Below are 17,379 nucleotides of genomic sequence, written 5' to 3' on the forward strand. Positions count from 1 at the left end.
CCTTCCGGTTATTTTTTCTCTAAAATGGGGGGTGGGGCTGATACTTGTCTCCCTCCTAAGGTAGGAGGATAAAGGTCTGTTTCAGTAATGAGGATTGTGAAGGGCAAAAATTATTTTACTAAAAATACTACAGAATTATTACCACAAGTGAGTAGAAATATTCAGTCTACATTACCTGTCTCCCACCCATTGGGCTTTCCCTTGGGCTAACAAGTATCTTGCTAAGGGGCAGGGAAAGATCCATTTTGTCTATGTCCCAACTGGAGGCTCATTTCTGTATGATCACTTCAGAATGATGCATGGAGTGTAGTGGGGTCTGGGACCGTGCACCATGCAACTGGAATGTTCAGAGAAGTGTTGTGTTGTGTTTGTTGTTTTTAAAGCACTAAGTAAAACATTTTTCAGAGGGTTCTCTTTTCTAAGTTAGATTTTCAGGTGGACACCCCCCCCATCCCACCCCCAGAAGTATAACAATTTCCTGTAACTGGAGACTGTCCCAAATGCTACTCTGTCAGTCTTAAAAAAGAGGATTTTGTTGGTAGAACTAAGATATGATTTCAATATGTAGGATGTCAAAATAAAGCATGAACCCTATCAGATGCTGTCATTTAATATAAAAATACTAAATGTAACTAGGGTTATAAATATTTGACAACAGAGACATGTTATACTAAAATATTTCAGGGTATAGGACTGTTTAGGACTATATCTATATTAATCTAGTTCTCTCCATTGCACTTCATTCTCTTTTGCCTGCATTGATATATTTTTAATCACTATGGGTACAAAGAAGAAACATCTGTGCTTTTGAGGTTTCTGTGAGCTTCTAAAACAAAATAACTAAAGCAACAACAGTGCAACTGATCTTTCTTCAGAGCAAACTGGAGTATCCTCTGATACCTTTTTCAATTTTTTCATGGCATTTCCTGTTTTTCTAACAAAATAAATCCCTTACTTTATTTATTTCTAGAAACCTAAACTAGCATAAGTACTTCCTAAGATCATTTTTGGGAACAGTTCGTCTTGCACCAAGCATTGTGGCCAAATGATGTTGTGGCTAATGTGTGTGATAATTTGGAATATTTTCAAGCATCTGCTATTTTGTTTTAACTTCTCCCCGAACTGTACTTTATAGTTGAACTGCAAGCTCTCTCTATATAGTTGTCTTTCCTGTGCAGCCTGCATGTAACTGTTAATATACTTATATGACACTTTGAAAAAGCATGCACTATCTTTTTAGCTCTCCAACCCATCCTCAATTAAAAATGGGAAGCTGTAATTGTGTAACAAGGTAGTCTGCCCCTTTAAGGGCTGGACATCTGGGGACAACCAGCCACATTCAATTATCGGACCAGCTGGGAAGGGGTCAGGTGATTCCTATAAAGGGCTGAGAAAGCTGCAGGAGGGAGGTTGGCTTCTGTGGCATGCCCTAGAGTAATGGAGAGACATTCTGGCATCTGGGCCCCTGCAACTCAGAGAGCTGTTTTTGGCAGAGCTATTCAACCTACTATAGCACAGTGAAACTCAGACTGTGGCTTGTGAGCTGCAAGTGGCTCTTTAATGTTTCCTGCAACATTTCGCAGCACAGGGTGTCAAAATACTGTGTTATTTAATTATTACTCAGTGTAAGTTATTGATCAATCAGGATCCTTTTACTATGTTATTAACCAATTAAGTTATCAACTTGCACTAGGGTATTATCTTATTTGCTGTGAGAATAATATTTGTGTGTGTGTGTGTGTGTGCATACTACAACACTATATTTGTGTGTGTGTATACACACACACACAAATATATATATATATATATATATATATATACACACACACACACTAAATATTTCCTCTGTCATACTGTTTAAATATGAATATATAGTACTATAGTAAACGAAACAATGAATTCACACTATTGTGACTCTTTTGGGTAATGTTGATTGCTAATCTTGCTCCTGAACCACTGAGGTTTGAATATCACTGCTCTAGCATATATTCTCCCTGGGACTATTATTTGGCCAGATCCACAATTTAAGCTTAGTGTTGTAGTGCCTAACTTTAGGTAATGGCTTCCCAGTGGACTCTTCAGCCCAGAGCCCACTGAGGCTCCTTATACAATGTATGTGGAGAGTTAGGGGTCTATAAATGGGATTCACAAAAGCTATCACACTGACCAAGGAGCTGCCTAAGCTAGCCAGTATAAGATGCTGAGAAGAGAAGTATGGCATAAGTCCTGGCCCTCAATGGGAGTTAAGTGCCCAAGGCTATGCAACAGGAGGCATTTATCTCTGCAAACTCTCTCCTGGAGTTAGGGATCTAAGCCAAGTCAGTCCTTTTGCACAGAAAATGAGGAGGTGGTACTCCCCCTTATTCCATATAAACCAGTGGTTAGGGCACTCACTCGGGCTATGGGAAGCACAGTATCAAATCCCCAGTGGGTCTGCTTTGGAGCAGGGATTAGAACTAGGACTGTCAAGCAATTAAAAAAATTAATTGTAAGATTAAAAAAATTAAATCACGATTAATTGCAGTTTTAATCGTACTGTTAATAATAGAATACCATTTATTTAAAGATCTTTGATGTTTTCTACGTTTTCAAATATATTGATTACAGTTACAACACAGAATACCAAGTGTACAGTGCTCACTTTATATTATTTTTGATTACAATATATGCACTGTAAAAAAATAAACAAAAGAAAGTATTTCAATTCACCTCATACAAGTACTATAGTGCAATATCTTTATCGTGAAAGTGCAATTTACAAATGTAGATTTTTTTACATACCTTCACTCAAAAATAAAACAATTTAAAACTTTAGAACAGTGTTTCTCAAACTTTTTGTGCTGGCGACTCCATTTGGACTTTAAAAAAAAATTGTGATCACCCCTCCTCCCCCCTGCAAAAAGATTCTGATCCCTTACCTCCAGCCTTGCAGGGCTTGGGCCTGTAGCCCCACTTGGGGTGCAGAGCTCTGGCCTTCAGCCCCCCTCAGGGTTCCAGGCTTCAGCCCTGCTTGTGGCAAAGGACTCTGGGCTTCATGGTTAAGACAGTTTACAGAAATGTAGGAAATTTGCTGTGTGAGGGAGCATTAGGGTTTTTTTTTTTTTTTTTTTTTACAGTGAAGAGCAACAAATTTATAAACAGTGTCTGTAAGCCTGAGAGAGAATTCCTGCCATGTAGCTTAATTCAGTGCAGCACAAAGTCTAAATTATTCTGACATGGGTGCAACTCCTATTGGAGACGAATTTGACTCATGAGGTGAAATCCTGGCTTCACTGAAGTCAATGGCAAAACTCCCATTTGCTTCATTGGGGCGAGAATATCACCCATAGTCTCTGAAGAAAGAATAGTGTAGTCATGATGATGAATAATAAAAAGAACATTGCTGTAGTTTCTAAATCATATGTTTTTGTTTCCGTTTAGAATACTATCACTAATTTAAGAAATTTAGCCTCCAGTGTGTGTAATAAATCTGTCCATTTTTTCTGCCAAGAATTGTATTTGATAGTACTTTCGAAGTAGATTCCCAAAATAAAATTGTATCATGTACAAACATTTAATTACCATAAGTTCCTGGAGAGAACTGCTTCTTGTTGCTGTTAGATATATTTTCAGGTTCTAGGAATTATGCTGTGACTTTGTTTCTGAAATCTTTAACAACTGGCTTTAAGCCTATAGTACTGCAGTTTGGGTATTACAGAAGTGTACTTTATTAATCTCTTTGCAATCAGTCCAGTTGGATCCAGAATGCTTTTCCATGGTTAATATTCTTTTTTTACTTAGAGATGGTTCTCATGAAAATCTTATTTCTATCTGAAGCATTTCTCCTTATGCCATCTTAATTAAATGTTTTTACAAATGCCTGTCTCTTAATTTGTTTTGTGTTCCTTAAAAATATCGATTCAGTTTAGTACAATTTTGAAAAAATGGGATGGGAAACCTAAGATTTGTAGGGTAGCATAAATTGTCTGACCTCGTTAACCAAAGACGCACTATTGTCTATTTGCTAGGCTGGGACAACAGGATGCAGAGTTGGTATGGTGACTACAAATGCCAACTTGAAGAACTGGAAAACTCATCTGGGAATAAAATAAACCCAGGATCAGTGAACAAAGAGTGTCTCAGAACATCTGCATGCTTGATTGTGATTAAGGCTATGATTTAGTCATGGGTATTTTTAGTAAAAGTCATGGACAGGTCATGGGCAATAAACAAAAATTCATGGCCCGTGACCTGTCCATGACTTATACTAAAAATTCCTATGATTAAATCTTGTGGGAGGGGCTCTGGAGAGCCGTGGAGGGCCCACTCCTAAGGGGCGGCGCTGAGGGTGGGCACCCGGGGCCAGCGGCACCTGCTGCCAAGGGCTACGGCCCAGGGCTGCTCCGGCCAGCTGCCTGGGGATAACTGCCCAGGGCTGTCAACCGCAGCTGCTCCACCTGGCTGGGGACAGCTGCCCTGGACCGTGACTGCTCCAGCCAGCTGGCTTGGGACCGCTGCCACTGCTCTGGCCAGCCGGCCAAGGACCACTGACCTGGACCACGGCTGCTCCAGCCAGTCGGCTGGGGACCGCTGCCCAGGGCCGTGGACCACGGCTGCTCCGGCCTACCTGGGACTGCTGCCGGGGGTTGCTGGAGCAACGGTTGATGTGGCTGTCCTGAGGGCCACATGAGCTGCTGGCCCTGGAACCAGCTGCTTGGGTGGCTGTGGGGTCAGCCACCCTGGCCCCTGCAGAAGTCACGGAGGTCGCGGAAAGTCATGGAATCCGTGACTTCCATGACCTCCGTGACAGATACGGAGCCCTAATTATGATATGAAGGCAGTCACAGTAAACCTCTTGGATCTCCGTTTATCTTTGATAGGGGCTTATTTCATTAGAAAAACCGGACATCTTAGTCACAGCAGTCAGCTATAATAACCAGATGAATTATATAAGTAACTTGTCAAAAGAGCAAAAGGTTGCTTAGGGAGCTCATGTTTTCGTTAAAGAACCCTCTGGCAGTGTGTGCTCCTAGCATCCACACCAACATGATGGATTAGATGAGCAGGTACCTATACTCTAAGTAATGGATGCTGTTTAGAAGCATTTTAACAGCATTGGTAGATCAATGAGACTAGTAATCAAAGGGCCTGTTTGTGCCCCAACAGAATTGCAGGGCACAAATGTATTTTATCAGGTGTCTTTGTCAGAGTAAAGAGTGCACTATTTGGGAAATGGTGGTCGTCTTGGGTTGTCATCTTTTCCATCTTCACTGTTACTCAGCTCCTTACCTTTTGGTAACGTTCTTTTTTCTCCTCTTCCTCACTTTCCCCCTAACTCCCCGCCTTATATCCATACCCTTGCCAGATACTTTATCTTTTTTGTGCATAACAATTCTAAATTCTGTCCTTTCTTCATCTCTAAAGTTAAAATCTCTTTTGAGGCTTTATTAATCTATAATTTAGATTATTGTACATTCTCCTTTTTTGCCTTCCACATTGTACCCCTGCAGTCTAACTAAACCTGTTCTTACTGAGATCATCTTGCTTGCCCACTGCTTTGACTACATCTCCTCCTCTTAAACTCTTCCCTTAGCTTTGCCTTCCTTCTGACATAAATTATAAGGTGATTGCTTTGACCTTCACAGTTCTGCCCAACTTTGCTCCTGCCAATATTTTTCTCTTCCTTCACTGCTCTACTGAGTTCTTTCTGACAATCTCATTTGCATTTTCCTTCCGTTCCATTGTGGTGCCTTCTATGCCTCAAATGCCCTTGTCATCCTGATGTGGCAAATTCCAATCCCTCCATCTTTAAATCCATCTAAACGTAGTTCTTGTACTGAGCCTTACTGTTAATCCCCACTAGTTTTGAAGTCCTTTAATATTACATATATAAAAAAGTCAGAATCTGCTGTGTTGTTGAGTAACCACATTGTTGCCTGGTCGTCCTTGTGCTTTTTTGTGGTATATGGTTTGTCTTGAGGTTAAGTCTTGCTCTCATTGAAGACAATTGCCATTTTGCCATTGATTTCAGTGGGGAAAAGGTCAGGCTCTTAACTTTGTTTAATTCTGTGTTCTATGTGTGCTGCTGGTGCACAACAATAATTCTAAAGAGAAATAGTCATAGTGTTTATATTCCTTTTTGACTAAGCTGCAATAACAAATCATGCAATCCATTCAATCTGTCTCGCTAATGAACTATCTAGATAATAAGTTCTACCTCTAATTGATAACTTCTCAAATTTACACACATTTAATTCCCTTACAATTGTTTAAAAATATTCAAAATGTCATGGCTTTGATATAGTAAACATTTCAATAATCATCTGAATGATGTTTGAATACATATTTGACTGTTTCTGTGCTGGCCAGTGGAAAAAATAGTCTGTTTTGTGTATACATATAAGCTGACTGTAAGGTATGTGTCAGTATTGTTAATGTAACCCTAACTCATAGTTTCCCTGTTATATTTTTCTTAAGTGTGTGTGTGTATGTGCCCTGAGCATGCATGCCCTGCACAAAAGACAGGAGGAGGAGGAGGTTATACTCCCCAGCCTTTATGTCCAATACCCAGTGGTTAGAGCACTCACCCAAGATGTAGGAGACCCAGGTTCAAATCCTCCCTCTTCTGGTTCGGAGAAGGGACTTGAACGTGCATCTCCTACCTCCCTGGGAGTGCCCTAATTATTGGGATATATAGAGTTAGACTCTTAATCTCTCCTGTTGAAACTGTTCCCAACAAAACACACTGCTTTGGAATAATTTGACTTTTTATTACTATTTTATAATTATTATAATTATTTATTTGTATTATGGTAGTGCCTAGGGGCCCTGTTTGCGAATTCAGACCATATGCGCTTGTTTTTCAGAAATGAAGTAAAAAGACTTTACAATCTTGACATATGACAAGAAACAACAAGTGGCTGGAACAAATAGATTTGGGATGTGAGGAGAAGGGGTTCATGAGCAAACACTGAAACAAGCAGCTTTGAAATGTTAAACAATAGTCGTAGACTCATAGTTCACTGTCTGCCTAGTGATTGTCAGCTGGCAGGGATTGGTAGGCATTACAGCAGAGTTTTAAAGACATGTTTGGAGTAGGATAAAGTAGTAGCTTTAGGTAACCGCAATATGCCTTCTTCCTCATAGGACCATATAGCATATACCAAAGAAGCAACAAGACTCAAACATGTTGAGTGACTATAATGGGGTGAAATGATGGGGGCGGGGATGGAAATATGTCACAGTTGCCTTCCACATCTATTATTTCTCCTCCAAGCACTTATGCAGTGGGATTTCTCATGGGCATGAAGTGAAGCATGTGTCTAAGTGTTTGCAGGACCAGGGACAATGCCAGTAAAAAGCCTTGTTCAGGACAATGTGCAGGGGGGGAAAAAAGAACTTGGAGCCAGTAACTTTTGAGTTGAGTGGCTTCTCTCATCATTACCCTTTTAAAGCTATGTCATATTGAGATAAAAACATTTTTAGTGGCTTTACATGCAATTTAAGCTCTGTTCATTGAAGTCTAAATTCATATAAAAATATCCACCTGCTATCCATATACTCAAAATCCGAAATAAAATAATAGTGAAGCAAAATGAATGGGAAATACAATATAACATTTAGTGACCTTGCAGTACCACTAACTGTGTTCTCCCTCTATATATATCTTATAACACTTAGTTATTTTCCTAAACAAATTATAATCACAGCTATAATCCACACTGAATGGTACCCATAGAACTGGCACTATCTCTGTAAATATGCAGATTATAAAGGTGGATTTAGAAATTTGACTTCATTGCAGAAATAGGTGTAATTTGTAAGAAAATGTAAAGTTGTCACAATCTTTTCTATTTTACCTAATAAATGGGTTTTCTTACATTGCAGTCATGGGAGAAAAAAAAGCCTTACATCAACTCCCAATACATGCTGTGCCTGAAGAGGAGTAGCTTTTAATCTTTATTATTGGTTTCTTGAGCCACTTCTCCATTCATATTGAAAATATGAAGATGATATACTTAATGTATAGAAATAGAGATAAGTGGTGCAGGTTCTTGATATTATACCCTGCAAAGATGTTAATCATGCACGCCTATTGACTTCAGTCCACTTATGTAGATAGCTAAATATGCATTTAGGTACCTAGCCATAGGTGGTCATTATTGAGAATCTTGGCTGAAGATAGCTCACCCTATTGAGGGTTAAGCTGGTTCAGTTTGAGGAGATTCCAGGCTTCAATAGATGACTCTTCTTATACCTTCTTCCGCTGTGCTTGAGATTTCTTGGAATTGTGATACTGGGAGCCATTGTATGATAGCTCTTGTACTTTCAAATACTCACTCTGAGAAATAAACTCCATATTGCATGATTCACTGGTGTTATGGTTTAAAGCCCCTTAAAATCACTTATTTGTCTTATGCATTTTGGCCAGAAAATATATTGTTTTTAAACAGTCACACTTTTTACAAACTGTAGCCTGTATGCTGAGAAGTTTTCATCTGAATTATTAAATGTAGAAAACTGTCCCTCTTCCCAGTTAAGTATAGTACTTAGTTTCCTTTACTGAGGAATATATGTTAATCAGGAATGGATGAGGTGCTTTTGAAAATAAGAGTGATTAATTAGACTAGGATTTTATTTAAATAGTTGGACATACTGTCTTGGGTTAAAGGTAATTAGAGTTTGGCAAATTTTTTTGCTGTTACTTAGACTACTCTATGACTTGGATTCTTATATTGAATCCTAGGTTACCAAAGGCAAACCCTGTTTTTGTCATTTGTAGATTTGCAATTTTGTCAATATTTAGCATTCCCAGTTGGCTAGATTCCATTCTGGTCTTACTCACATTGAATATTACCTTAATCCCATGAACAGTCCAGTTGATTTCAATAATTAAGGTAATACTCTCTGCGTAAGAACATTAGAATCTGGTCCCAGACTACTGAATATTTGTAAAATTGTACACCTATGCTCTGTAGTAGTGGTTGCAGTCTAGCTGCATGTGTGCCGCATGGCTTGGCTATGGGTTAGAGGGTGGGTTTTGTCTTTCATGTCCCCACATAGATCCACTGTGCAAAGGCTGTTTACTCAGGCTTCGTATCGGAGAGAAACATTTTAAATGAGATTTTCAAAAGTACTCAGCATTGGTCCACTGAAGTCAACTGGAGTTAGACCAGTGCTGTGTGCTGTTGAAAAGTCCTCCCTCCACTGTTGGAAATCTTGAATATGAATGTTTATTCTTTTCCTTTACAAGTTTGAACAGAGTTAATTAATACTCTTTGTGGAAAAAATCCTGTTTGATATTTAAATACTATTAACACACATTGACCAAAATGTGAAACTAACCAATTATGCATAAATATTAATGTTCTCTCACTTTTTTCTGTAAAGGTCTAATTAGCATTTTTCTGTTTTAAAGCATATATTTTAAGATGTTTTAGCTGTGTCCACTCTTACTTTTGTCAGGCATCTCTGGCTTATGCAAATAGAAGTTTGGAAGCAGTTCCAGGTGAGAAGGCCCTGCGAGACACACATGAGCAACGTGAGGAACAAAACCGACTTAAAGAGATTAATCAACAGCTGAAAAATCTGGAGGGAAATCTTGTAAGTTTAAGCTTGAAAGCTGTGCTGGAGCTTAAAATTACATATGCTTATAAAATTAACCCCAAAAGAAGAAATATATGATACAAGTTTCTCTAGTTTTGAGAGCGATTCCCAGTTCTAATGATACTCCCCATTTATATATAGGGAATATCTCTCAAACTCTCTTTTAGAATGGAAGAAGCCTTTCAAGAGTGACTGCTATATACACATAAAGAAGTAAATATTTTAAGTACTTTCTAATAACTTATAGAATGTAGTGTAGCTTCTTCACATGTGTTTGAAATAATTCATTGTGCTCTAACATTAACTGTGTGAGCTAGTTTTGTTTAATTCATATGATTTTTTTTTAAACTGACAATTATTTACCTAGCCCAATACAGTACCTGAAGACCAATAGGAAGCAAGAAAGTTAAAATGTTAGTAAGTGTATAAAATGTGAATTGTAACTCAGTAACACTTTTTAGAAAAAAACTGGATAATTTCTCAGTTTTGACAATAATTATTTTGGGGTAAGCGAAGTGGGGGAAAGAGAAATGAAATTTACAAAGATCCTCTAAGCACAAAGTATATTGTATTTATGCCTAAAACATAGAGCAAGGGTTGACAACAAGCCCAAACCTGAGTGATCACATGAATCTTCCAAATAACATATCAGACTTCTTTCCCTTTAACTCTAATTTGTGGACACATTTTTCTGTTATAGCTTGAAAGCAATGTCAAAGCAAAACTAATGCTAGGTGAACTGCAATGTTCAGATATTTTGTTTAGGGTAAGTTTCTCAGAGTTGAAGGAGAACAGCTGCTTATTTTTATTAATAGATTATAAAGCCAGAAAGGACCATTGTGATCATCTTGTCTTACCTGTATAACACAGACCATAGGACTTCCCTGAATTAATTTGTGTTTGAACAAGAGCATGTCTTTTAGAAAAAAATCAATTTTGATTTAAAAATTGCCAGTGATGGAGAATCCACCACAATCCTCGTTAATCTTTCTATTTTGTGTCTTATTTCTAGTGTGAATTTATCTAGCTTCAACTTCTAGCCATGGATCTTGTTATATCTTTGCTAGATTGTAAAGCCCATTATCAAAGTTTTGTTCCCCGTGTAGTTACTTATGGACTGTGATCAAGTCACTTTTGTCTCTTTAAATTAAAGAGATTGAGTTTCTTGAGTCTGTCACTGTAAGGCCTGTTTTCCAATCTTCCTTGTGACTCTTCTCTCAACCCTTGCAATTATCAACATATTTCTTGAATTGTGGACATCAGAACTTGCTTGCTGGAGAAGCACTCTGGAGAGAGAGGTTAGACATGGTGTGGGAAGCAGGGAAGCTGTCAGCTCACGAAGAGCTGTGAAAAAGGCATGTAAAGAGGTAATACATGGAAGTTCTGGGGAGGATGAAATAAAAGGAGAAGGCTAAGGACAATATGATTCTGGTATGGGCTGGAGACTCATTGTTGTTACTGGTTCTTACTTAGGGCCCTTCCAGAATTTCTGGAGAAGATGCCTTTTTAGTTATGGCATCAACCGGGGGTAGATCAGGACAGACCATGTTGGGGCTATTGTTTAATCCCAGGGCTGAAGGACTTGTTTCTTTGAAGTTTTGGACGTGTGTTTTTGTTTGGACTCTTGTTTTATGCTTAAATGGGAGGTGTTTTCCTAGGCTGTTGCTTGAGGGCTAAACTGTAATTCACCATTGCACCAGAGTGGACAAAAAACTGAGCAGAGGGAAAACCGGCATGGGCAACTTGATGCAGGAAAACTGATTTCTATAAAATAAATTGTAGATGGTTTCTGACTGACCCGAAGAGCTCTGTGTAGCTCGAAAGCTTATCTCTTTCACCAACTGAAGTTGGTCCAATAAAAGATATTACCTCACTCACCTTGTCTTTCTAGCTGAGAGGTTTTTCAGCACAGTTGATTCAACAAGCATTTCTCAAGTTGAGTGGGGAAAAAAATTGCTGCAAGAAGTCTCATGTATAAGCCTGTCATCCCGGAAATGTCTGTCCTAAGAACAATGGTCTGAGTGTAGTCTAGAACATATGCTTTAAAACTAAAATGAAGACACTGATTGTATCTGTCTCTTGTATGGAGATTAACAATATAGAGGATGGAGCTTGGAGAGAGAGAGGGCTCATTTCTGCAGTTGTCAGATGATGATGAGTGATGACCACTGATGGAATGGTAAAAAAGAAACCTCAATAAAAATAATTTTTGTTTACATCAATACAAAATTCTTTTATCTACTGTTGTGAGTAATCCCTTAAACAGAGGTAACTGGAAGAGATTGGAGAAAAGTAATTTATTAGTTTCCAACTTTGTGCATTTAACAACCTTTTGAATATAGTCAGTTTCATGGTTTTCCCTGTATGGCCAGTTAGTTTTCCCTTTTAGTTTTGTCAGTCTTTCATATTGCAAAAAGCAAGAGAAAAACATTTAAAAATGAAGAAAATGGGTTTATAAAACTAAAAAAATTCAGCAAGTTTCAGCATGATACCTTAAAATACTTCTAATTTGTCTTTTTTTAATTGACCAGATTTCTGTTAGTGCCCACTTAAAGATTAAAGACATAGACTGTTTCTGTGTATTTTCCAGGGCAAAAGGGTGTGGAAAAAGTAGGGAAATTCTGGAGGAAACAGCTTAGCAGATAAATATAATTAATTTTTTAAGCTATTTTTGCTGTTGGTATATAACCAGTTGGATTCAGGTGGAACAGATGGAACTGGCTGAGCAGACTTTTCTATTTGATTAAGGATTTGGCTAGATGGTGTTGTCATTTGTTGTGCCCCAAATTTACAAAGCAACAAAATGTTCTTACCGTGGTATTCTCTGCGAAGCATTCTCCACCTGATGGAAGTGCTTGGTGTGCCCCTCTAGCTGGCATACTGTCGTCAAATCATCACAGGCTAAATAATGACACAACCTGTGCACTTGGAAAAGAACAATTTTGAACCATATATGACACACAAGTTTGTACAGAAAGGCCATTGTTGAAAATGATGGCAAGATTCTTAACCTGGATCACTACTTTCTAATGAGGAGGAGGGGGAGTTGTTGGTAGTGTTATTATTTCTAATAGTATTCACAGTGCACTTAGTGCTTTCCTGTTTTGAAGACCTCACAATCTAAAGATAGACAAATACGCAGAAGGCAGGAAAAAAGGGGTATACTGTAAGTTCAGTTAAAAATAAATAAATACATTTGTTAATTTAAGTAGGACAGGTAAACTATTCCAAATTATTTCTCTGGGTTGTTAGCAAATTTCCCAAAGGCAATAAGGCAGAGGTGGCCTTCAGGAGAGCTGGATTATGGAAAGAGTAGGTCCTTCAAAAATGTTCTATGCTGTAGGGATCAATGTAGAAGGAGCCACAGAAATGTTTGTGTGAGAAGCTGCCAAGTGGTTGGATGAGGCCAGCACCTCTGGAAGAGCAGAAGGCATGGCATGTGATCAGTGGTGGATTTAGAGTTAGTGGGGCCCTGTGCGCAGCTTCATTTTTGGACACCCCCTCCTCAGGACCCAGACAAGAAAAGGAACATGCTCTCTTGTCTCCCCCTCCCCATTTTTCATTCTTTTTTTTTTCTTTATCCTCCTCCTATATTATAAGTTAAGGGGATTAAACAAAAATAAAGTGAGGTACCTTGTTTGGGGCAGGGGGTTGGGGTACAGGAGGGGGTAAGGTGGGGTGGCCTGAGCCCTGCTGCACTGATAGTCAGGATTCGGGGGCAGGTTGTCAGATATTTGTCCTGCATTTTGGGGGCCCCCTTGTTGGGGGCCCTGTGCCACCGCACAATTTGTTTCATGGTAAATCTGCTCCTGCATGTAAAACAAGACTAAGATGGAGAGGGCCAGAATTAGTCAGGGCTTTCAAGGCAGTAACAAGAAGCCAGACCTTGGTACAAAGGGTGTTTAAATTTGCAGAAGTTTTGACTTCTAATATGCACTAAATCCTCCTGTAAGTTAAACTGGAACAACCTCACTGACTGATCACAGATGCCACTGGTGTAACTGAGAGGAAATTTTGGCCCCGTTTTGAAAATAAGTCCCACAACTGGATTGCTTTTTACTCAATTTTTGTTGCTTTGGCTCACATTGTCTTTGTTCCAAAGAAGAAAGCTTGTCAGATGATTAGGGTGCTAGTCTGGGACTCTTAAACCTGGTTTCAGTTCCCTCATCTGGCATAGATTTCCTGTTGTGACCTTGGGCAAGTGACTTGGGATGGATGTTTCAAATGTGCCTGATTGATTTAGGAGCACAAGTCCCACTGACTTTCAAAGGAACTGTGCTCCTAAATTACTTAGGATTTTCAAAATGTCTATCTTTAGTTTCTCCATGCCTCAGTTCCCCATTTGTAAAATGAGGATAATAGCACTAACCAATTTCACAAAGGTGCTTTGAAGATAAATACCTTAAAGATTGTGAAATGCTCAGTTACTGTAGTAATGGGGGCCACATAAATACCTTAGGCTTGGTCTGCACTTAAAAGTTACATCAGCATAGCTACATCGGCCAGGAGTCTGAAAAAACCACACTCCTGGCTGACATAGCTATGCTGACAACCCCCCTGTGTTTTTTCACAAAACAGCTGTGCCAATGGAAGAGGGCTTCTATCAATGTAGATAACATCCTTTGGGGCTATGGTGTTCCTGTACCAACAGAAAAACTCCTCCTTCTGTTGGTGTAGGCTGCATCTATAATAAGGGGCACTCCATAGTGTAGACATTTGCCTTAGATAGCTCATCTTTGGTAGTTTAAGTATCATAATATTTCGGGTGGCCTCCCTCTGTGTAGGTAGCTACCCCTAGGTTTGCAGAAGTGGTGAGTGGGTAGGGGGGCAAGAGTCAGAACTTTTAAAAAGATTTAGCATTCAGCACATTAATATATTTCCCAGAGCTAGTGTGATTCTTAATTAACATGAAAAGAGAACTGGTACAAGAAAAGTGTAGGATGTATTTTTTAGCCAAACAAAATTAGAGAAAGTTAATGATTTATTTTGTTATATTTGACAATTATATATTCCCTTTTGTTCATTTTAAACAGATGAATAAAAAAAGTTTTTTTTTAAAGAATTATGCTGGGTAAAAGGAAAATAAATTAGACATTTGTGTATTCAAACAAAGGGCTGAATAAATTTTTTTCCAAAAGTTAATATGTATTTTGTGACTCTTTAGGTTAAATTTTGGGATCAAATGATCTTTTCCCCCATAACTGTTTTAACTTGGGAGAAGGGAGATCATTCCTTCTAGGAAGATCTGTCACACTCCTAGAGATATTGTATGTTTGTCATATCGTTGTTACTATAGGAATGAATTCATTCTCTACCTGAGGAATAAGGTGAGCTATACAAATATTCAGTAATTTAATTTTTTAGTGCCAGTTTAAAGAATTGTATAGTAAATTACATGTTAAATGTGTAAGATAACTTTTATTTTCTATTTTTGTTCCATTTTGTAAAAAAGACAAAATACTTATTTTGTTTAATTCAAGCTGAAAAAAGTCTAATATTTGGGAAATTACTGTGTGAAGCTCTTGGAGAAAAGGGAGCTCTGTTCTCAGTGGAGGCAGAGAACAATGGGCATATCACAGTCACTGATTGAGGGTATAGAGATGGCTGTGGTCCTCTTCTGTAGTAGTGCCACTAATGGGCCATGAGAGTGACAGTGTGGACACAGGAGGATCAAACAGCCTAAGGGTATGTCTACACTGCAATTAGACATCCGGGGCTGGCCAGTCCCAGCTGACTTGGGCTCATGGGACTCAGGCTAAGGTGCTGTTTAATTGTGGTGTGGATGTTCAGACTTGTGCTACAGCCTGAGCTCTGGGATCCTCCCAATTTGCAGGGTCCTAGAGCCTGGTCTACAGCCCAAGCCTGAATGTCTGAGTCAGCTGGCACATTCCAGCCTGAGGTTTTTAATTGCACTTTAGACATACCCTAAGATGAGGGTACAAAGGTCCTTCACAAAGAGAGGAGATGATAAAGAAAAATAACTGAATTTGAAGTTTTCTCAGAAGCAAAAATAAAGGAAGCTTATTTATGTAATAGGGAAAATTCCTTATCAAACAGCAGGAAACACAGAAAGGGAGAAGGAAAAGAAAAACATAACAGCTGTTGCTTGCTTGCCTACTTTGGCTGACTTTTTAGCAAGCTTGCTTTCAACATTAATCCAGTTTGGGATATATACCGTAAACCCTTCCATCTAACTCACACTGTAAAGACCTAATCTCGCACTCCTTAAATAGGTGTTGCAAAGTGAGCTTGGCTAATTGACTCTTTTATTCCCACTGACTTCAGTGAGGTTTACCTACATAAATAGTACAGGATCAGATCCAAAGAGACAATGAGAAATTCAAAGACTCCATCCAAGTATGTACCACTTCAGCAAGAGAACATATTTAGCTCCTCATCTATTCAATTTCTAAACTGTGGTTGACCTCCACCTTAGTACGTTGTGGTTAGCATGTAAGTAATTGTTAATCAAATAGTTTAAGCCAATCTTGTGAATCTTCAATTTAACTGAATTAGGTCTGCTGGGGAACTGATAAAATAAATCCATGCTATGTCATCCATTCCAGTCACTGACCCATGCATTACTCTCTCTCTCGTCACTGACCCTTGCTAATGAGGCAAATATAATCGCAGGCAGTGTGTCTGCAGCTCTGTGTGGTGGTCCACAACAGGACATTACTGCACTTTGGAATGTAATGGGCTACTGAGTCATTAGAATGTTATGAATGTTAATAGCTCAGTTTCAAGGCTTGATCAGCACAACACAGTATTTTCTTGGTATCTGCTATGGCACGCAACCCCCCGTAAGATGCCAAACATGTTTCCTTGACTGGATTGTATGTGTCTAGAACCTTATATGACTAGAGCCTATTATTTATTTACAGTATTTATCAACATAGAAACAGCCTGTAGTAATGAGTATGCCATGACTAGGTTAGCTTTATTGCATAGTGTGAGAACTACTTCAGAACATTTAATTCATAAAACTACTTCTGAAGGAAATATTACATTTTTACATCACCTGTTGCTGGTAGCATAACAATGAAATTATGACATACAGTTTCAAAATTATATGGATGTGCCATATCTTATAAATTCTCTGGGTTGTCTGCATAAAATATGGAAGCATCCAAATGTAAATTAAGGTGGGGTTTCCCTCCCAGTAGTTGAAATAATAGAAATAAAATAGTATACATTTCTTCATTGGAAGAACATCAACCTTCAGAAGATACTCCACTTACCTTGTCATTATGAATGACGTTCTAGGAAACAACATCTCAGTAGTGAAGCTTCTTGGAATGACATCACAGCACTGCCAAATTTGTTGTCACTTTCTTAGAGTACATCATAATGATATGCAAAAACTGGCCACTTCCCAGTCTTCACTTATTATTGGGGGAATCCACTACCAAGAGGATTAAGGTTATATGTAAATTACTAGTTTTTAGATTATCAATCATCTCCTAATTTTAGATCCCTGTATTAATAAACATGATTGCTTTCCTATATCATCATGACATGTCATCTGCAGTAACTAGACCTCTTAGGCCAAAATTTTCAAATTTGGATGGCTACATTCAGGTATCCAGTCTGTATATAGGAAGCTAAATATAAGTGACCTGACTTTTCAATCAGTCTCTCTAAAAATCAGACCACGTTTACTTAGCTGCCTATGCACCCAAGTTTGAAAATTTTGGACATAGTTTGCATAGCAGAACTCCTTAGTTAGGAAAGCAGCTCTTTAACTTTTTCATAGATTCATAGATTCATAGATTCTAGGACTGGAAGGGACCT

The 17,379-nt window shown here is 38.6% G+C and overlaps 1 protein-coding gene across 1 annotated transcript in view; it reads left to right on the plus strand.

Moving 5' to 3' along the window:
* Positions 1–17,379, plus strand: part of FSIP1 (fibrous sheath interacting protein 1) — a 152,890-nt gene that overhangs the window by 43,855 nt on the left and 91,656 nt on the right. The window contains exon 9 of the mRNA XM_026651555.1: positions 9,445–9,582. Coding sequence (XP_026507340.1) covers positions 9,445–9,582 — 138 coding nt within the window. The remainder of the gene's footprint in view (positions 1–9,444; positions 9,583–17,379) is intronic.

Source organism: Terrapene carolina, unplaced genomic scaffold, assembly GCF_002925995.2.
Source record: "Terrapene carolina triunguis isolate 2854851 unplaced genomic scaffold, T_m_triunguis-2.0 Scaffold96, whole genome shotgun sequence".
NCBI lineage: Eukaryota > Metazoa > Chordata > Testudines > Emydidae > Terrapene > Terrapene triunguis.